Source organism: Polyodon spathula, chromosome 3, assembly GCF_017654505.1.
Source record: "Polyodon spathula isolate WHYD16114869_AA chromosome 3, ASM1765450v1, whole genome shotgun sequence".
Lineage (NCBI taxonomy): Eukaryota > Metazoa > Chordata > Actinopteri > Acipenseriformes > Polyodontidae > Polyodon > Polyodon spathula.
The window spans coordinates 19,398,616-19,420,845 of record NC_054536.1 but is presented as its reverse complement, the minus strand read 5'-3'; the positions used below and the strand labels follow the sequence as shown (position 1 = coordinate 19,420,845).

At 41.6% G+C, this 22,230-nt stretch overlaps 1 protein-coding gene across 1 annotated transcript; it reads left to right on the top strand.

The window, feature by feature from the left end:
* Positions 1 to 291: 291 nt before the first annotated feature.
* Positions 292 to 20,581, top strand: dhx30 (DEAH (Asp-Glu-Ala-His) box helicase 30). The gene is made up of 20 exons (XM_041244618.1): positions 292 to 504; positions 1,367 to 1,494; positions 1,846 to 1,956; positions 3,027 to 3,280; positions 4,673 to 4,781; positions 5,528 to 5,677; positions 5,922 to 6,074; positions 8,245 to 8,712; positions 9,277 to 9,639; positions 10,334 to 10,406; positions 11,279 to 11,383; positions 11,597 to 11,772; positions 13,391 to 13,597; positions 13,985 to 14,066; positions 14,542 to 14,735; positions 15,034 to 15,193; positions 16,938 to 17,095; positions 18,279 to 18,382; positions 18,812 to 18,951; positions 19,810 to 20,581. Exons 1-20 carry the CDS (start codon positions 312 to 314, stop codon positions 20,037 to 20,039), a joined length of 3,558 nt encoding a protein of 1,185 aa, XP_041100552.1. The 5' UTR covers positions 292 to 311; the 3' UTR covers positions 20,040 to 20,581.
* The last annotated feature ends 1,649 nt before the right edge of the window (positions 20,582 to 22,230 follow it).

Sequence of the window (22,230 nt, the reverse complement as noted above, 5' to 3'; positions counted from 1 at the left end):
TTTTAACACATGGCACCCCATACAGAGGAACAGCATGCCTGCCAACAGCTCCTATATGCCAACAGCTGGTCGGGACAGTCCCGATTTCCTAGCAAATGTCCCGCGAATTGATGCATAGGAAGAAAATCACGATTTTTACTCATACATAATGCATTTATTCTGCACAGTAAAGTTTCACTTTATGGACAGACTACTTTACATACAGTAACAAGGCTGCACCTACCCTCCGGCACTGCAGGTGTCGCTGTACGACAAGTGTCCTCACCGGCTATCTTGTTTCGTAAGCGGCGAGTGAGTTAGTGAGGTTAAACATGGCAGCTCCCGGTATGATCACCGTGGGTTTGCGTGCCGGCTGGAAATTGAATGCAATTTTGCGGTTGGTCTCGAAGACAGAGAGACCCAGTTGGTCTTGGAGCAGTCGATACTGGCTCTCGCTGTCCAGGCAATTTGGGACTGAGAACGGGAATGAAGAGAGAGGAGCGGCGGGGACAGAGATGAGACGAGGTGGGTTGAAATACATAGTGAACTTCAGCACTGTTCTGTATGTATCAAAAATTACATTAATTCAAGCTATTGGAATACGAGTTAATAAGATGGGTACATGTTGTTGCATTAAACTGACTCACATCTGCTGCGAATTTCAGAGTGCTCAGAATGACATAACATAACGGCACCACCATGTTTGCTGCTCAGGTGGTAGAACTGAGGCAGACACTGTCGATGGCAGATTAGCGGTCAAATCATTTCCAAAAAGGTTAACCTGTGTATAGGACTTTTCAGTTTGCATGAACTCAGAGAGATTTTAAAACAAATAAAGAGTGGTGAACATTGTATTATTTCGTTGTGCACAACTTGCATGTCCTTTTAAAATAACTATTTGTATTTGGTCTCTCTTGCGTAGTTAAGATAACAGCGAATGATGAAGTTCTTTTCAGGCTCGGATTATGCACTTTATTTCTATATCTTACGAATGGCCGTTACTTAATTGAAATATAGTTCAGGTAATTAAAAAACAAACAAACAAAAAAACCAAAACAAGCGCTACTTTCCCTGTAAACTGCTCTCCAGTCTTAAACACAGAACACCATCAGGATCAAAGGTATACTTTCAAAATGTGTTAATAAAGCCTTCAAATGTTTTTTAAAAAACAAACATCTCTCTAAACTTTTCTATACTTCTCTTGACCAGTTCAACCCTGACCCTAACACCAACTACTCTCAACTACTCTACTGTTTTTGATTACAGCAGGTCAAGAAAAAGACGTTGAGAAAGAAGCGATTGTCATTACTTATTGGGTTTCTTTTAGTATTTCTAAAAAGAAAAGAATCCCTTATGCTCTCTTGATCTTACTGTCTCTCACATGCAGTCCGCAAGGATCACCTGAACGAGTTCCCTCACCCCAAGAACCTCCTGCACAACGTGATCTCGCGGGCGCTCGGAGTCTCGGACCTCAAGGAGCTCATTGTGTACAGCTGCTCTGAGGGAGATGTCAAGGTGAGTCTCTCTGCTGAACCCTGAAAAAACAAGGACCTGAACTGCTCTATGTGGATACAACTGCACCACAAAATACTTATCCCACTTAAAATGATTTTAACTAACAAAATAATTCTATAAATTATCCACACCATGCAGTGAAAAAGTGGATCTACATTGTTGTATGACAGTAGTATATTGTACTGTGTTGTATTTAGTGCAAAATGTCTGTGTCCATAAATCAAAAGTCTGCATGTGTGGTAGTGTACTATGTGCGGGTGGTGGGGCAGGTGTGTACAGTATCCTGCCTGAGGACATCGCATTGTCCCTTCATTCCAGTGGGGTCTGATTCCCCCATTCTTTCTGTTTCAGAAAGCTACTCTGCAGGTGAACTGGCCGAGAAAGATTGAGGTAGAAGGATTTGGGACTAAGAAGATTGATGCTGAGAGACGAGCTGCAGCAGCTGCTTGTAAAATATTAAAGGTACTCAGACTTTGGAATAATAGACAGCTAGCGCAGTGCAGGATTGTAGCTCTGGTATAAGACAGTGGAGGAGGTTGAAGGTCAGATCAAGCCTGATAGAAAGCAGAATTAAGGTTGGCTCATTCTTCAGACTCAGACATAATTTCTGAAAATGAAAAGGTATTCAGACCCACCACTGTAAAGATGGATTGAATGTACACCATGGTGTTAAAACTAGTGGGCTAATAACTGATAACAGGAGCATCTAAAAAGACATTGGTGGACATAAAAAATTGTTCAAAACACTGATTTGGGAACCATTTTCCACTGTGGGTCTATCTCATTAGATAGTCCTTTTGATTTAACTTATTTAGACAGTGATAAATCCATTGCAACGATACAATGTTACCAGCATCAGCCAAATATCTCATCCAGTCTAAATTTAAAATTTACACACATCCGATCTTATTAAAATTCAGTATAGTATAAAATGTAGTGCCATTATTAAAAGGTTATACGAATACATAAAAGTAAATAAACGTGCATAAACATTATCCACTGTACAGTATCCACCATGATCACGCTCTTCAGCAACGTTAGTTTATTATTGAACAGAGAAGATTAGTTCAGATATTGTAGATCGTACACAGTGTTGTATGTGAGCTGTGCGGTGCCATTGCTGGTAGTGTCACGTGAGCTGTTCAGTGTGTTGACTTGATATGTAAAGAAACAAGGGATTCAGGGGAGCTCCCTAACAAAAGCTGAATCTCAAAACAGTAATTGTGTGTATACAGTAATTGTTCCAGCTGCGTATAATGGTATTTAAACAGGATTCATTTATCCAACTTTGTACATATCTGCCCTTACTCTGGTCCCTCTACAGTCGGATATGCAATGGATTACTTTATACAACTAAACTGTACATGATAACATCTGTGATTGTTTAAAATAACTATTAAGTACTCTTAAAATCATCTGCCTGAAATACTTCTTAAAACCATCTATACCAGAGTTATCTCATACCATATTTCTATTACTCCTGTGCTGAATGAGAAGGGACCTCTAACTTGTTTATTCTCTGACTGTCCCAGGAGATGGGGTTGCTGAGCCCCAAGAATCATCTCTACCAAGCGAAGGAGTACCGCACCCTGGCAGGAAGGATCCCGTCTCGCTCCCGATCTCTCACCGAGGAGGAGGGGGAAGAGGGGGGATGGGAGCGGAGGAGAGAGGTGGAAGAGGAGGGGCTGCTGGATGTCACTGACTTCATCTCAGACCCTCGGAGAGAAACGCAGGTCTCCACATCTACCGACAGGCAGACTAACCAGACAAGAACTGAGCTGATTAGGTGGGAGAAGGGGAGATTTCTGGTTGGGTTTGATTAGTTATTATAGTTCTTAAAGACACTCTTGGTCAGTCAAAACAGATACTGGAAAATTCCAGTTCCATTCCAGTTTTATTCTGCCATAAGTGTCGTCTTGTGCACTACCAACTGACAAAAATCGTGAAGACTCGGATAACGGCATTAGCTATTTATTTAATTAAAACAAGATTAATAACAATACAAAAAGAAACTTAAAAATGAAATGACAAATGTTTCCGACTTCAGAAATACTTTTAGTCGAAAGGCTCGCCAATTCATTTTGAAGTTTCTTTTTGTATTTTTCATTTAACTTAACTGCTTGTCCAGTTCCCTTTTTACAAATGTGAGACTACCGATTGCTGACTGCTCAGCTCCAAAGCAACTTGGGCTAAAAATTACAATCAATCAATTTCCAAATTCACTTGCTCACGTTGCCCCACAATATCATGATATTCTATAATTGTTCGTTGTGTGCAGTTCTGGTCACCTTGCTATAAAAAAGATATTGCTGCTCTAGAAAGAGTGCAGAGAAGAGCGACCAGAATTATTCCAGGCTTAAAAGGCATGTCATATGCAGACAGGCTAAAAGAATTGAATCTGTTCAGTCTTGAACAAAGAAGACTACGTGGCGACCTAATTCAAGCATTCAAAATTCTAAAAGGTATTGACAGTGTCGACCCAAGGGACTTTTTCAGCCTGAAAAAAGAAACAAGGACCAGGGGTCACAAATGGAGTTTAGACAAAGGGGCATTCAGAACAGAAAATAGGAGGCACTTTTTTGCACAGAGAATTGTGAGGGTCTGGAATCAACTCCCCAGTAATGTTGTTGAAGATGACACCCTGGGATCCTTCAAGAAGCTGCTTGATGAGATTCTGGGATCAATAAGCTACTAACAACCAAGCGAGCAAGATGGGCCGAATGGCCTCCTCTCATTTGTAAACTTTCTTATGTTCTTATGATTCATCCTGTATTGATAAATTGTAATACTTTCTTTTAGGTGATGTATAGTGTATCGTAATAGAGGCATGTGTCATTTTGTATTGTGATTCAAGACCAAGAGCACAACATAGTTCATTGTAATTCATCAAGTGGTTCTTGAAAGCGTGTTAAGTAGTTGGTATGAATACATACTATGTAACTCATTTAATTTGTTTAATTTAGTCTAACTCATGTAATTTGTGCATTAACAAAATAGTCAGTCATTAAATGATAATTTTATTATGCATCATAAAAGTAGCCCATCTGGACCATTCCATTGCCATGTGTCTGGTGTGAGGAGGGCTATCTACAGTAATTCTGTGGTGTCCTTGTGTTGCCGGTTCAAATGTGTTCTTCGTTTTTCTTGTTTTTTCCCCCTGGCTTTTCCTCCATTCCAGAGAGGGGCAGGATGATGGCAGTGGGTTGCGTGCATTGACCCACTTCCCAAACCCTAAAACACTGCTGGTCAAAGTTTTCCAGGTGGCCACCTCCTCCTCCAGCACTGCAGTGAGTTGTTCTCTGTCCTGGGAAAGATTAAGTGTTCAACTAATAATGGATAGGAGAGACAGAGTCGACGGGGCATTGTGATGTATAGACGAAACAGGGTCCACCTAGACATAGTAACGGCTAGAAGAGGCAGGGTCGACTGGACATAGTAATGTATAGACGAGACAGGGTCAACTGGACATAGTAACAGCTAGAAGAGTCAGGGTAGACTGGACATAGTAATGTATAGATGAGACAGGGTCCACCTAGACATAGTAATGGCTAGAGAAGATAGTGTCAAGAAGACATAGTAACAAGATATAGTCTCTCTTAATATGTATAGAAGAAACAAAATCAGTAATGAACCTGCGAGCAGAGACATGGACACAAACTTAAATAATGTTCTGCTACTCATTTTACCGATTGTTCTCAAACACATTGTGCATTAGGGTGAGAAACTTCCACTAGTTCTGCACCCAGTCCTGGGTTTCAGAACTTCCCCTGTTTTTGGTATGCTATTGAAATCTGAACCGATTGCATCAGAATAAATCTCACCTGGTAGGAGTTGTTCATGCAGCTATAAGAGAAGGGACAGTATGTTAATTGCTGGTCGTTCAGAAAGCCAGGACTAGGTGCAGGGCCAGTGTTTCTAACCCAGCATGTTATGAATCTGTTTAAGATCAAACATGGTTAGTAAATAAATTCGAACTGACTGTGATTATTTACAAATATTAAACAGTTTTATTTATTTATTTACATTTTTTCAGGATTTTTTGAAATACAGGACTGGAGGGGGCAAGTCCAAGAGCTGTGAGCTCAGTGTTCAGTGGCCGCACTCCATGACCTTCACAGCTAGGGGACGCAACAAGTCTGAAGCAGAGAACAGGGCAGCAGCTCTCGCCTGTCAGAAGTTAAAGGTACCACACAGTGTACAATATTTACTAATATAGCTGCTGTATGGTGAGCGTTTGAGTGGGTAAAGCACTTAATTGGCCAACATGTTTCTGCATATTTCTGAAAATAGTTAAACATTTAGGCAAATTGTGTAAGTTTAACATGTGGCTATCCTTTAAACTTTAAATTCTTCAACAAATAACAACCCTACAGACGACACCAGAAGTCTGTATTCACGTTGCTTGCTCTCCTCCTTTACCTATGCAGGAACTGGGTCTAATCGACAGGAACAACAACCCTCTGACTCACGCCATGTACCACCTGGATGCTATTCGCGAGCAGGGGGAGCGTGAGAGGAGACCCTGCCGTGTCGAGGTTCCCTCTGAGCTGCAGGAGAAGATCCAGCGATACCTGAACAAGGTGAGCCTAGCGCTGGAGCGTGACAGGGTGGGGCTGACCTCAAACCAGGAGTCGTGCATTCCACCAGCGAGAATCTTATCCACTCCCTAGAAGAGACTGCCAGGAGTGTCCTAAAATGTCCTCGGCTAGCTGTAGGAACCCTTATAAAAGTTTACCATGATAATGTAGCAGTTTCCTTTCAAGTACGAACTGTAACCATTACTGAATGGGTGTTTACATCCTGAATACTTTATACCAAAGCTGCTCTTTGAGTCTGTGACACAGTTGTGACCTCACCCCTGAGCAGGGTGGGACAAATCACTTTGTAGACTGGTGGCCAACATTTTCAAATGGGGACAATATGAGGAGACATGTATATGTTGCAAACACATTACTTTTGCATGCTTTGTTTTCGTATAATGTTTTATTTTTATTTTTTATTATTATCTTTAAATTGTGGGAGGGAAACTAATCAATCGATGTGCCAGAGAACTAACTCCATATAATTCCAGGGAACTGTATTCTGAGCATAAAATACCAGGGAACTAGATACATATGCCAGGGAACTATTTTCTGTGTGCATAGAATGCCAGCGAGTGAAGTATACACATAAAAAGCCAGGCAATATAACTATTAATCAAATGCCAGGAGTTATATGGAGTTATTTTAACATACCCTCAACACTTTTGTCCTGTGTTGTTGTTGGAGGGAGGGGAATCTACTTGCTTTTAAAGTGTTTTTTAGTTTAATTCTTTAGTTTAATTCGGCAATATCCTACTCGTGAACTGCAAACAACGCAGAACGAATTCAGGATGATAGTGCCCGACGCCCTACCCTAACTTGACTGGCTGATGAGCGTTGCTATGGAAATAAGAAAAGGGTTCTGGTTCCACAAAAGGATTGGATCTGGGAGATCAACAGGGCAGTGCAGATTCTGACAGCTAAGCAGAAAGCCTTTATTACAGAACCAACGTTCTGTTGAATATATTTAAATGCTAAGTCGCCAACTTGGTGACTACGGTAAAATCTACTGGCCGTATTTAAAATTGAAGGTCACATTTGGCGACCTGATTAAAACCACCCCTCTCGGCTTAGCCTCGTAGCATTCCGATCGTTCAGCAATCGTGCCCTTGCGAAGGCTTGGGTACACTCGCCCAATCAGTGAAGGTTACATTTCGTACTTGAAAGAGAACTTTAGGTTATTATCATAAGCCTGGTTCCCTGAAACAGAAATGTAGCCATTAACCTTCAAGGTCGCTGCATCCATTATTTACAGCAGGCTTGAAGGAAAAATGATGCTGAGATCTGTGACTGCAGTACTTTTAATCCCTTGGGGACAGGGTCACAACTGCGTCATAGGCTCAAAGAGCAGCTTTGGTATGAAGTATTCAGGATTCAGGTCTTTAGAAGGTAAATACCCATTCAGTAATGGTTACATTTCTATTTCAGGTAACCAGGGTTATGATAATAACGTTATCCCCCATACTTTTCATATGGTTATTCTGTGCCTTTATCGTTTGCCACACTAATTTGATTTACCATTTGCTTGGCAATATTTCTGTAATTACAGTGTAGATAGTTTGTTTATATTTTAGGCCTGTACCCAGCTTGGGTTTAGACAAGCTCATACTTTTCACAATCAACATTGTCTTCTGGTGCTCTGGGTAAGAGAGCAACCATTATAACCAGATAGGCAGGGCATTCATTCTCAGAAAAAAAAAAATCATGAAGTGACAGTCCTGTCAACTGGGTTATTAAAACTCTCTCCTTGATTAAAGGGAGGAGAGTGTAATGGGCAGTGTTGTGCGCTGCACGTTATGGATTTTGACCCCTGTTGGTGAGATTAGATTACAAGTTTTGCAGGGCTGGACATAAGATTCCTAATACATAAGTTTCAACCATTCCAGGTTTTACTATAAGCTTGATTAGCCGCTGTGTTTACACAACAAGCTCAGGTATGTCTTCTAAAACCCGTAGTAAAATCAGGATTGAATCAAACTGCTGTGTAGTTGGGGGTCTTATTGCCATCCCTGTCTCTTTGTGAAGAAGTGTCTCCTACTCTGTTGTCTTAAATCCGCTTAATTTCTGACTATTTCCTCTGGTCCCTGGTTTCTGTCCTGCTCTTGTATTAGTTAGGGTTAACTTTGTCAACAGCTTTTAAGATTTTAAAGACAATTATTTTTGTTGACAGTATCCAGTAGAGAGTGGATCATCGCCGCTGCCCATTGGCTCTGCAGTTCTGGACCTGGGCTCTTCCTCCTCCTCAGAGGAGGAGGCAGAGTTGATCACGGACGCCATCACAGGCCGGTCGTACACGCCACTGTCTGAAGAGGAAGCGCAGCGGATCAGCCAGGCCCTTTTGCGGCAATGGGATGCAGAGGGTGGCAGGGAGGCGCTCAAAGAGCTCCCTGTGGACTCTCACAAGGAGCGCGTGGTCACAGCCGTGGAGGCCGGCCGTGTGACAGTTATTGCCGGGGAGACGGGCTGCGGAAAGACCACGCGAATCCCACGCTTCATCCTGGAAAGCCAGGTGCTTCAGGGCCGTGGCGCGCACTGCAACATCCTGGTCACGCAGCCACGCAGGATCAGCGCAGTGTCTGTGGCACAGCGTGTCGGCCAGGAGCTGGGGCCTGCTCTGCGTAGGAATGCAGGGTTCCAGGTACGAGTTGTACTCTCTCACACCGCAGGGAATCTGTGTGTTTGCCCTTATAAAAGCTTATACTGTATTTAACATTTTAGCAACAAAGTCTCAAAACACCAGTTAACTACAATGAATATGTTATGTTTCTTTTAGATAAAATAATAAATGAAGGACTGATTAATAATAGGTCAAAACCTAAATACGATATGGTATTGAAACATATGCTTTTACCGCCCACCGTAAATGCATTGTCTTTAAGGTCACGGGTAGCTGTGTGTTTGCTGTGGTGTTATGTAGTAAAGAGAACTCTATGATTGTCTCCCCGCGGGCTGCTAGTTCAATTGGAGAGCTTGCAAGTCGGTGTGTGTTTCAGGGATGGAAGCAAGACTCCCATTGCATAGCAGTTTGATCCATTTGTGGTTTTCCAATGGTTTTAATAAGACAAATCTGAGCTTGTTACCCATACAGTGTGACTGATCAAACTGGGAAAAAATAGTCTTATTTCCATAACTGTGTGTGTTTGAATGTTGTCGAGAGTTCAGTGCAGTGCAGCGATCTCTGTGGTTCTTTGTCGGGCTGCAGGTTCGTCTGGAGAGCTCCCTGCCCCCTCGCGGCGGTGCGCTGCTCTTTTGCACAGTTGGGATCCTGCTAAAGAAGCTGCAGGGCAACCCGCGGCTTGAGGGCGTGAGCCACGTGGTGGTGGATGAGGTGCACGAGAGGGATGTGAACACCGACTTCCTGCTAGTGTTGCTCAGGAGGGTGCTGGATGCCAACCCGCAGCTCCGAGTGGTGCTTATGAGCGCCACGGGGGACCTGCAGAGGATTGCACACTACTTCGGGAACTGTGAGGTGGTGAAGGTGCCAGGGTTCATGCACCCGGTCCAGGAGCATTACCTGGAAGAGGTTCTGGAGATGATGGGCAGAAACAGAGGCAGCGACTATAATGTGAGTGGCTCTTCTTTTAAAGGCAATCCCTAACCTGTGGCAGCGCAGTGGTATAGTGGTAAACTTCTCAGATTTTACACAGTTGAAAAATAATTAGCAAAGGAGTCACTTAATGTTCTGGTGGTAACCTCTTTAGACACAGTCTTTATTTAACAAACACTCAGAACAAAAAAAGAAAACTAAATCAATCTCTGTTTTGCAGTACTAACTACACATTGCATTTCCTATCAACTCAAGGCAGGTTGTAATCCTGTTACCCAAATAGGAATATACAGTGCACCATGCATTGATGTGGTAAACTTACTTTCTAATAATCCTGTATATAGACAAACACACAGTCCAAGTGTCACAAACACAGTTCAAAGTTAATTTGCCACAAGTATCCTTCTGTAGTCCATTCAAAGATTTTAGGCTTCACCTTGTACAGCACACTCCTTCCCAAAATAATGGGTTAGCTGAGTTCAATAGCTCAGCTCCACCTGTTACTAATTGTCTGGGAGCTGGTTGACATTTAGGCTGTAAACCAAACCCCATGGTCTGATCCAAGATGGCTGCTGGTTATGGAAGCCTCCCAGGGGCATAAAATACAAGCTTTCGATTCAGGGATGTAGACCTCATCACATTGTGGTTCTCTTCGGGATCAGTTCAGCTCACTTTGAACCATCCCTAACCCGTGCTGCTGTGTTTCCACCAGGAGGACGAGCCCTCTCCAGACCTGGACTTGGTAGCTGATGTGATTGAGCATGTGGACACTCACGGGGAGCCAGGTACAGTACCAGCTAACCTTTACCAGCAAGCGCAGTCATGGCTTTAAATATACATTATAAGTCACGTGCCCAATGGAACCTGTTGGTAGCAGCTACACTTATAATTTGGCCGAGAGTGTTGATCTGGCACTCCAGAATGTCGATGACAAAGCAGTCTAAATGTTTAGACCATGACTGGTTCTATATAAACAGATAAAGTTAATATGAGGTCTTTCGTCAGTTTTTTTTAATTTAGATCTAGTGACCTGTATCTAATCATAACCAGGGTCATGGTTTGATTTCTTAGCGATTCTGTTTGGTTTAGGTGATTTTTTACATCCCATGACAGTATAGGAGGGTGTATCAGCAGGGTAGGTTCTGGTAGCAGGACCACCCTGCAGCACTGGACTATTTATAGGCAACTTTTGTTAGCTGTGATTTATTTTGCAGTTTTTATATCTTTGTTTGCTCTGGAGTACTCTCGCCTGTGTGCTATACTATTGCTGTTAGTCATGTGGTTTTGGTTCTGCTCGACCCTGCACTAGGAGTTCCCATCGCTGGTACATTTGTGCTGACCTACAACGGCAATACAGTAAATACATCTCAGGCACCTATGTGGCATTCTAAAAGCAGTTCCTGTGTCTCTCCCATTCTGTCAGTGGATACCCACAGCCCCCTATCACAGGCACCAACCTTTGGTGTCAAAATGCTTTATATGCAGTCCTTCATTCTCGCCCTTAATTTTTAAACTGTGCTAATTTAACCACAGGAACAATTTAAAAATTGCAATGGATACTGCGCAGTATCTTTCCATCTGTTTGTTTGATTTTGAACACATAGAAATGCCTTCCACTTTTTACCTTTCCTGGCAATCCCTGTCATTTTTTTCCCAGGGGGGATTCTGTGTTTCCTGCCCGGTTGGCTCGATATCCGAGGAGTTCAGCAGAGGCTGGAAGAGAGATCGGCATTCCAGAGCGGGAAGCAGCTCGTCTTACCAGGTGAGAGGGGAGGGGGAAAGAATAGGGGAATGGGGGAGAGGGGAGTGGAGAAGGGAGAAAATGAGGGGAGGGAAATGGGGATCCTTTTTGTAAAAACAAATAAAGGAACTACTTTTTTTAAATAAGCGCATTAAGCAAAGTTTGTGGATTTGAACCAGATTGTGCTAAAGCTCTCCTATCCTCTTCCCTCTCCTTTTCCTCTCTCCTGTCCAGTTCACTCCAACCTCCCTGTGATGGACCAGCAGGCTATATTCCAGCGCCCCCCGGTGGGCACACGTAAGATTGTCCTGGCCACAAACATCGCAGAGACCTCCATTACAGTGGATGACATTGTGCATGTGGTGGACACCGGGGCCCAGAAAGAGCAGCGCTATGACCTGCGGACCAAGGTACTGACTGTTCGGGATGTCGCGATACTCCAGTGTCACGATATGCAGGGCGCGATATGATATGAGTCACAAATACATGGGATGGTCCTGATGAGATGCTTGTATAATGCATAAGATCAAATGGTGATTTATTGAGGGACAGTTTTGTTAAGACAAGAGTATGTATTAATACCAACTATATAACACAGTTCATTCAAGAACCAGTTGGTGAACAATTAGCAATGTTGTGCTTTTTTTTTTTTTTTGCGTCACGATACAAATAGGGCCCTATGAAATGTGTTTTATTATCTTGAATTTTCTGATTTTATTTTTTCCTGATTTCTGATTTTTTTCAGTTTTAAAAATCTGTAGTTTGTTAGTTTGTTTTTTATAACCACAAGTATTAGATACATTGACAGCAATGATGAAGCTATAAATGCATGAAAAAATGACCACAAAAGAAAAATGTTTCTTAACAGTTTTAATCAGTGCTTTCAGAAAAAAAGGGTACAAATTGGCACAATGTAACAGAAACAAACTAAGAACATTGTAAATTTAAAAATGCAGGCTTTTTTAGTAGTTTCTTTTCAACATAAGCTGAACTATAACATTTCAAAATAGATTTAATGTTTTCATTAGTAATTAATAACAATGTAAATAAAAGCCTAAATATTTTGATTTATTCTAATTTAACAAAAAGGCACTTAGTAATATCTCCCTGAGAACTTTGGAGAAAAAATGCAGCAACTAGACTCTCCATTCTGCAGTAGTCATTGCACTACTACCTGCTCAATAGGTAGTCGTTTTCCCAAGCGCAGTGCTTAATTTGTGCCGGGGCATAGACCCGGAACCTCGGGTGTGCAGAGTCACAGCGCCGGTACCTCAGTTAAAAATCTCATAAAATGCTTTCTTTTTAAATTCTCAGCACAGTTGCATTAAGTCTGCAAGTTCTTACTTGCACGCTAAAGAGAGACAGTCTGCTGCTACGTTTGTAGCCTACTTTAAATTGCTTTACATTTTCCTTTTTTTTTCTCTGAATTCCGTGATTCCGTTCGTGTTCTCCACAACGCAAATTTCATAGGACCCTATACAAACGGTACATACCTCCTATTATGATACAACATATTGTGTAAAGAAAGTGTGCCGGTTCATTGATCCACAATGAAGTGTTACACCCTTTCTTACTGCAAGGTAAATAAGTCCTGCCATCATCTCGAACTACTACAGTTCTGGTCACTACAGAGAGTCCACCAACTAAGAGCAACCAGACTAATCCCAGGGGTTAAAGGATTGAGCAACAAAGACAGGTTGAAAGTACTGAATCCATGCTGTTTAGAACAAAGAAGAATTAGGGGGTATTTGATTTGAAGTCTTTAAAAGGAGTTGACAAAGTAAACCCTAACTAATACTTTAAGCACAGCACAGAAATCGGGACCAGCGAACATACAGTTTCAAATTAGATGCCGAGACTGGACAGAGGGTAGGTGACACTTCTTTACAATGTTGCTGATGCTGAATCATCGGGGTCGTTCAAGTCCCAACTTGACCTAATTTTTTTAACCAATCAGCTACAGATTCTCAATATGATGAGATCATTTTCCTGATCTGTGTCTTGCGTTTGTTCCCTGTGCTCTGACAGGTGTCATGTCTGGACACAGTGTGGATCTCTCGCTCCAACATGACGCAGCGGCGGGGGCGAGCAGGGAGATGTCAGCCTGGACATTCTTACCACCTGGTACCCCGGCGACGCCTGGAAGCCATGGAGACCTTCCCTATCCCCGAAATCCTGAGAACACCCCTGGAGAACCTGGTGCTGCAGTGCAAGATTCACAGCCCGGAGAGCATGGTGAGAGAGGGAGGGAGGGAGAGAGAGAGAGTGTTCCTCTAAGTTTCATCTCAGGGAAGCACACTGCTGCTATTGCTTTTTAGAGAGGAGATACTGGACCCTGTTCATAAAGATTAAAAGTGTTAAGTAATATTTTTAGTTTTTTAAAAAGTATATGTAAACCTTCTCTAAGAATTTCTTGGAAAAGTGATAATTAACCTCTAGCTCTTCTAAAACTGTTGAGAAATAGTTTAATGAACTGCAAATCTGATTTAATTAATCATAATGACTTATAAATTCATTTCAAACAGGTCTTTTAAAATGTACAAACAGGGTCCACTGCATTTAGTTAGGAAGTGGTCTGAAGCACCAGTCAGACTTTAACCCATTCATCCCTCTGATCCCCAGGCTACAGACTTTCTCTCCCAAGCTTTAGACAGTCCTGACAGGAAAGCAGTGATGGAGGCCGTCCAAAACTTGCAGGAAATTGGTAAGTAATTATTGAATTTTCTAAGCAATCACTGGGAACGCTGCTGTTACGTGAGTGTGTCCTGGTTGTTGGTTCAGTTTGGGACAGCAATTAAAAAAGCAAAAACAATGCCTGGGTATATAGTCAGAAGTGTAGAATACAAATCAAAGGGCTGTGAGGAGGTTGTACAATGCACTGGTAAGACTGCATTTTGAATACTGTCTTCAGTTCTGGTCACCACATTACCAAAAGGACACTGACCCTGGAGAGAGTCCAACGAAGAGCAACCAGAATAATCCCAAGGCTTAAAGGAATGAGCTATGAAGATAGGTTGTTGATGCTGTATAACTGGGATCCTTTAAGACCCTACTTTTTTTTTTTTTTTTTTTTAGATGGCTGAGCTACTAGTAACCGGATGAGCACTGATGTGCCAAGTGGCCTCCTCGTTGTGTTTAGTCCTCTGTGCCCTGTCTCTCACTGCTGTCTTGTCTTCCAGGCGTGCTGGACGCCAGTGAGCGGCTGACGGCTCTGGGCCAGCGCTTGTCTCACATCTCCACTGACCCACGCCTTGCCAAGGCCATCGTCCTCGCGGCCATTTTCCGCTGCCTGCTGCCTCTGCTCACCATCGTGGCCTGCCTGACCCGTGACCCGTTCCAGAGCAGCCTCAAGAACCGGGCCGAGGTCTCAGAGGTCAGTCAAAGGGCAGGGATAGGGAGAGAGGGCCAAGAGGATGGAGTGGGGAGTAGAGGACAGGGTGGGTCAGTTATACTGGTCAGACCATTTACCTTCTGCCAAACGGCTGCTTTGTTTAATTGCTAGAAAATGTGTGCACCTGTGTATCTGTCTCCTATGTAGAAGGATACAGTCTCAATCATGGTTTCTGTCTCTTTATAAAGTAAGGCAGTGCTGAAGTCTCTGTCAGGGTATGCCTCTGTCTCTTATATTGAAGGACCAGACTGCAGTCAGTAATATCGTTCTCTCTATCCAGGCAAAAGCTAGGCTGAGTGGAGAGAGCCGGAGTGACCACCTGGTGTTCGTGCGTGCGGTGGATGGCTGGAGGAGAGTGCTGCAAGAGAGGAACTCTGTGTCACGTCAGAGATTCCTGGAGGAGAACATGCTGTACGGGATCAGCCTTCGTTTTATACACGGTCAGCAGGGAGGGTATTGTTATGCTGTTAGCAGTAGGCACTGTATGCCCTTATAAAAGTTTAGCAAGGTATATTTGCTCTTTTACCATGCCTTTTCCATGGTTATACTATGCATTTACCATAGTTAACCCTGGTTTGTAATGTTTATTAACCCTTTAAGGACCGGGATTGTGTTAACACGATCATACCGAAATGTGCTTCTAGGACTGCAATCGTGTAAACACAGTAAAAAAGCACTTTGTTTTGATGACTTACAGGGCCACCGTATTTGCAGTACAGGCTTGAAACACATTTCAATGTATAGGGGAGGGACTGATGTTCTCTTCCTGATTCAGTTTTTTTTTTTTCGTGTGACGTCACTGAGAGGGGCATTTCGTGTCTAAAGAGTGGAGACTGTTTAAGCAGCCAGGAAGAGGCAAAAGATGAAACAAAAGATCACAGAAACTTGTTGAGAGATCATAAAAAACATTTATAAACATCAAGAAACGAATGGATATGAGCAGATACTATTTAATGAACTAAATGTATCGGGTTTGTTTTTTTCCTTATTACTGACAATAATGGAATGATTAACTATTTTATTTAAATATTTATTTTGAGAAAATAAATCAATAGTAGTGTCCATTATTGCGTATAAAGACCCAGAGAATAAACATATTATGTCATTGCAATCACTCAGGTGAAACAATGTCTTGTAATTTGCCCAAAGATCAATATTTTTCAACAAAACCTCCAGAAAGTATTGTAAGATCCCTCGTCATAGAGTAATGTGTTTTTGTACAGGTATCTCTAAGCAGAATACATAATAAATTACTTAAACAAAAAAACAAACAAAAAACATGTATGTAATATAGTGTCTCTCAGCTGATTTTAATATTGTTGTGGCTGTCAAGATAATTTCATAAATCTTAGTTGTTATCTACACAAAATGCTTCTTGCAGTACCTTTTTCTTTTTAATGGATCTAGTGTGTAAAATGTGTACTCGTCCAACTGGTTCATTTACTGAACAAGGTTTTTAAGACCGTGTGTTAGATTTCGAGTTGAATTGTTGCTGATTGCCTTTATGTTGATCCTTATGCTGTAAACTATCATCTCATGGAGGATATACAGACACAAACGCATGTTAAATACGACATCTAAAATATACAAGATCTGACCTATTTCATTTGAAAACACTGCTACTACATGGTTGGACATCATTTAAGGGATCATGCCATTGCTGTGGTGTTTTAGAAGGTAATAATGGAACTCGGGAGTCAATAACTGAAGGTATTTAAACAAGTTTCATTATTACAGAGGAAATGTTTCAAACAAAAGTAAATAAATAAGTCCTCTTAACTTTGAGAGCAGTGCTTGAGTGTCCATGGTAGAAGGTGTCATTAATCACAAGTGTCATCTTTAATTACATGCTGTTCCCTTACTGAGAGCAGTGTCCTGTTGTTTAATAATGTATGGTATGGCCATGTAATTAATTAGCATCTCAGCCCATTGAACTGAATGGAAAGGCAAGGGCTGGATGCAAAACACAAACCATATGGTTCAGTGATGAATACCTTACCATTGAATTAAAGAGCAGGTTCTGTAGTCCAGAGGGAAGTACAGGTCTTATGCTGACGTTATTATTAACGCCTCAGCTGCTAGGAGGAGAATCATTACAGCAACTTGTGAAGTTTACCCCTGTAATGAAATTGCATGAAGTGTTTTTGTTCACGGTACTATAATCCTACTGTCATCTTGTTGCAGGGCTGATCCAGCAGTTCGGTGAGAACGTGTATGATTCCTTCCTGGTGTCAGAGTCCTCTGATTGCACCCGCCAGTTCTCCCAGTGTAACCAGCACAGCCGGGAGGAGGAATTGGTAAAGGGGGTGCTGCTGGCCGGTCTGTACCCCAACCTCATCCAGGTAAAGCACTGCTTCCTGCTGTGACCTGTGTTGTGTGCTGTGATTTGTTCCCCTCATACGGCCCTGTGCCATACTATAAACATGGGGTTTAATTGGTAAAGATTTATTGGAATTTGTATTGCAATGACTGCGTCTTCTCTCTGGGCAGTCAGACAGTACTCACAAAGTACAGGCTTAGCGATCACAGTCTTGAAATCCAGTCAAGCCAACACAAAAAACAACAAACTAGAAACCAGAAGAGAGAATGCTACGCAGCCAGTTAGAGAAGGGAGAAGCAGAAAACTATGCATTGCCTTCTGTCCTTTAGTAAATACACACAAGGAAAACATTCCTCTGAAAAAAAGATGCTGACAGAGTAAAGATTTCAAGCAAATCAAAGATATAAAGAGATTGCAGATGATGCTGTGAGATGGAGAAATCAGCAGAACCTGCTGCTGAATACGTTGCTCTACCTGTCGCAGTCTGAGACCCAAATAAAAAATGTTGCACTTTTCTGAATGTACTGCATTTGTTACCGTTACATATAATAATTTAAGTAGTATCCACGCATGGTAGAATGACCTTTATTATAAAGAGTATACTATGTTTCCATTATAGTATGTTAAGATACAGAATCTAATAAAGGTTGGATTTGGAAATTGCTTTGAACCTCCTGCCAGTGCTTCTCCTTCAGTCCACATTTAATAAATAGATCTAATTTATTCTCCCCTTTTAATCTCTGTAAGCTTGTAAATTTGACCACATGTGTTTTTAATGTGTTAGTGATTTTGGTCTTTTTAATTTTCTGGGCTGCCTTATAAATAGGGCTTCTGTTTTTTGGTTTTTATTAATTTCATTTTTTTGGTGCACTTTTTTGTTTTGTTGTAGTAGTAGTAGTAGTAGGTTTTATTTTTTAATGTGGAAAGGGGTGAAGTCAACGTGAATTGATTGAACCATTTCCAGTGTTCTTCTGTTTTATTGGCTTACACCAATTTCATTTTTTTTTTTTTTCTTTGGGACTGTTTTATCTGTTAAAACCGAAAATCAGAAGCCCTACTTTATAAATGAGGCCTTGATCTCAATGGTTAATAAATAAATAGCTTATTTGAAATTTGTATTTTAATTTTAAACTTTATTTTCACAGACCTACAACCAAAAAAAAAAAAAAAAAAAAAAAAAACTATTGTATGTTTCTGGCACACAGGTGAAGCGTGGGAAAGTGACGAAGCAGGGTAAATTCAAAGCCGACAGCCTTGTGTATCGGACCAGGAGTGGCCCAGTACTCCTGCACCGATCCACTGTCAACCGGTGAGACACTCGTCCGAATCATAAATTAAAGCTGAGCTCCAAATTAACTTTGTGGGATACTGGAGAACCAGTGTTCAAGTATGTTATGTACCAGTATGTTAATATTTGTTGTACACGTTTTAAGTTGAATAAATAAATAATTAATTATAATGACAATAATAGTCTACCTTTTGACCCAAACGGTTGCTAAAAGAATCAGAGATGTTAATAAGATTCTTGTTACATAGCAGTTTCGCCCACTCCAGGCTCTGCTACAAGCTTGGTTAGCCACAGTGTATAACAAGCTCAGGTGTGTCTTATTAAACTCATAGTGAAACCGGGAATGGATCAAACTACTATGCAGTGGGAGTCTTATTCTCAGGGATGGGAATATCTCTTTGCCTGATGGTACATCATCTTTCCCTGTTTTATTTTTTTTATCCCTCCCAGGGCAGAGGAGGAGTTTCCCAGTCGCTGGTTGACGTTCTTCACTGCCACAAAGTCCAACGGGAACGTGTTTGTCAGGGACACCTCCATGGTCCATCCCCTGTCTCTCTTGCTGCTTCCTCACTGCAATGTCAGGGAGCAAGGTACCCCCCCAGCCCTGCTTTCTGAAGTGTTACCAGTATAACGGGTTCATTTGTAAAAAAAACAAGCTACCAGATCTTATCAAGGAAAAGGGATGCTGTTGTTCCAGACCTAATGTCCTGATCTTGATTTACAGTAAATAAATCTGGGATCCGGTGCAATCTGGCACAATTTACCCTGTCAGTATAACATGTAAGCAACAAGCCATGACAGGATGTGTAAGATTGTCTAATCATCTGGGCCTCGCAGGCACTCTTGCTGCAGTGGAACACAAAGATTCTGTTTTTTTTTCTGTCAGTGTTTAACTCCTAGGTAATTAAGAAATAAAAGCTGAATATGTGGTGGATAAAGTTTGTCAAGTTGAATCTTAAAGGATACCAGTGATTCAGCATTGACAAAATGGCTAAATAACCCATTCCATACCACATTAGACTTTATAACCAGTCTTTGAATGTGGTTTGACACTTTACACATGCAATAGGGGTGTAACGATTTATTGCATATCAGTGAGTTGTGATATTTCTTTCCATGAGATATCCTATTGTAATAGAGGTATGTATCACGATACAAGAACAAAACCTCAACATAGCTCATTGTAGATCAACAAGTGGTTCTTGGATGAAGAATTGAAGTGTCTTACAGTGGGTATGGATACATACACACCATTTAATCCTTTTACAGCTTTGTATTTTAATAAGTGGTCCATCATGAAATGATTATTTGATCTTTATTATGCATCCTACAAGTAGCCAATCAGGACCAACGCATGTATCGCGAGCGCAAATCATATCGTGAGGTTGGTGTGTCGTTACACCCCTAACACTCAACACTTTGTCTGTCTCGCTGTCTTCTGTCTGCAGAGTCTGGAGGAAGGATGGTGGTGTCCCTGTCTGACACTGACTTGGTGAAGCTGGAGTTTGCTCCGGAGACCTGGGCGGTTCTCCGGGATTTCCGTCTCTCCCTGCAGAGCATGGTGGAGCGCTGCCTTCAGCAGGAGCTGCCCCAGATACCGGAGTCTGAGCAACAGCAGCATGGGGAACTGCTCGCCCTGCTGGTGGACCTGCTGAACTGCAGCACACGGCCAGAGTGACTGCCTCACTGAATATGTAACTGAAGTGGCCGAAGTCCTTTAGCCCCAGAATATGACCCATGGCGGTAGGCTGAAGGATCCATTTAGCAAGGAACAAAGAAGAATTACGGGGGGGGGGGACTTGATTGAATTAACCCTAATAATTGGAGCGCAGCACAGAAACCAAGACAAGAGGACACAGTTGGGAGTTGAGTGGAATTGGGAGAGGGTAGGAGGCATTTCTTTAGAGCGAGTAGTGGAATGGGTTACCTTGTCATATTGTTGACGCAGAATCATTGGCATCCTTTTATCCCAAAATGTTAAGTTGGGTCTTAATCAGCCACTAGGTACCGGATGGTCTAAATTAGCTCCTCTCGTTCGTAAACTTAATTATGTTTTTAACAGCAGTGAAAATTCACTTTTAAAAGCTGTTGACCCAGAGGCATTTAAATCTGAATTGAGGCATCTATTTAAAGCATGCTGATGTGACGTCAGATGTGTTTTGTAATTAATAGGATGACTTTTTCTGTGCCATGTTATAATAAATTATTTAAGTCCCTCAAGCCCCACAAGATCGACTATATTATATATATATATATATTTACTATATATGCAGTATATTGAATATATTATTATTTATACTATAAATATTATTAATTATATATTATCTGACTAAGTATATTATATAGTATGGATGATATATATATATATATATATATATATATATATATATATATATATATATATATATATATATAAAAAAACAGATTTCTGTTTATAGTGAAACGAAACAGGAATATGCCAAAAAAAGCCTTCTCCGTCAGCTAACGAGAAGGCCATTCAGCCCATGAGTGCTCGTCTGAGCAGCTGTTTGATCTAAAAACTTTAGTCAAATTGGGTGTTGAAGGATCCCAATGATTTCAGGATCAGCAACATGACTAGATAAAACCATTACATACTCTCGCCACTCTGTGTCTCTAAGAGACTTTGACTCCAGTTCTATGGGCGGCAATAGTAGTCCCAGTTTTTAATTCCAGGCTGTTAGTCATGTTGCTTGATGTGCAGAGTGGTCAGCACTCGCCAAGGCAGGGATGGTCGACTGTACTTTGTTGGAACAGAATCTGGCATTGTTCACGCAACCCATGGGCTGGCGTTGCGTATTCTTATCAGCTGCTTACTGACTGCCACAGAGCATGTTGGGAGTTGAGGTCTCTGGATCTGATTGCCTTAGAAACAAAGGAGCTGTGTTCTGTCTGTTGAAGAGCATGCAGAGACCTTTATTCTGTATCAGAATGATGTGAAAATGAGGTTTAAAATAAATATTTATTCCATTATTTCTGTTTTTTTTCTGCAGATCCTCATAAGAATGGTCTCTTAATTTTGTCTGAGCACATAGAGTAGGTGCGAATGTGATTTTGCAGCACAGTTTCATAGTGAGAAATGCATATAACTGGGGCATTATTCTTTTTAGAGCACCAGTCACAGTGAATAATACACACACATACTGTATATACATAAGTTTGTTTATGGGGCCTTTGCATCGACTCATTGTGGTGGTCAATCCCCTTCTGGTCATTTAGAATAGTAAATCTACACTGTGGGCTTGGGGCTAAAATTAATACTCTGCAGTGAAGTTTTTTTTTTTTTTTTTTTTTTTTTTTTAATTTGGGGGTGATGTAAGTATAGGCACATTGCAAATAATTGCAGCCAGGCCTACATAAGCTTAAGAGCAATGCAATTACTCAACACAGACAAATAATGATCTCAATGAGCTATTCTGTTTAGTGGCACACTTGCAGAGTTAGGGGTACAGAGAGCAGTAGTCGCTGTATGACATTTCTGGAGCAAGAAAATACAAAGCAAAAACAATGTCGGAGGAAGGGCAGTAAAGTCATCTTGGTGCATGGAAAATAAATGTTTTCTTAGAAGGAGTTGAGAGTCCACACGGCTGAGGTCACTCAGCATGAAACAGAGTTGTTTGGAAAAGCCTCAGCCAACATCAGTTATGCTGGTATCTTTAGGAAATTATATGTATTGGCCTGCCCTTTTTACCATGACATCCAGAAATTTGCCCAGCACTCTGGACTGGGCTATCCCTCCACTCATTCCAACTGTGATCTAAAAGGAACCAGAGGCTAAGTAGTGCAGAGAACACAGCACTTTCACATGTGCAGGGATAGTGGGCCCTAGATTGACGCTGGGGCCTAGCTCA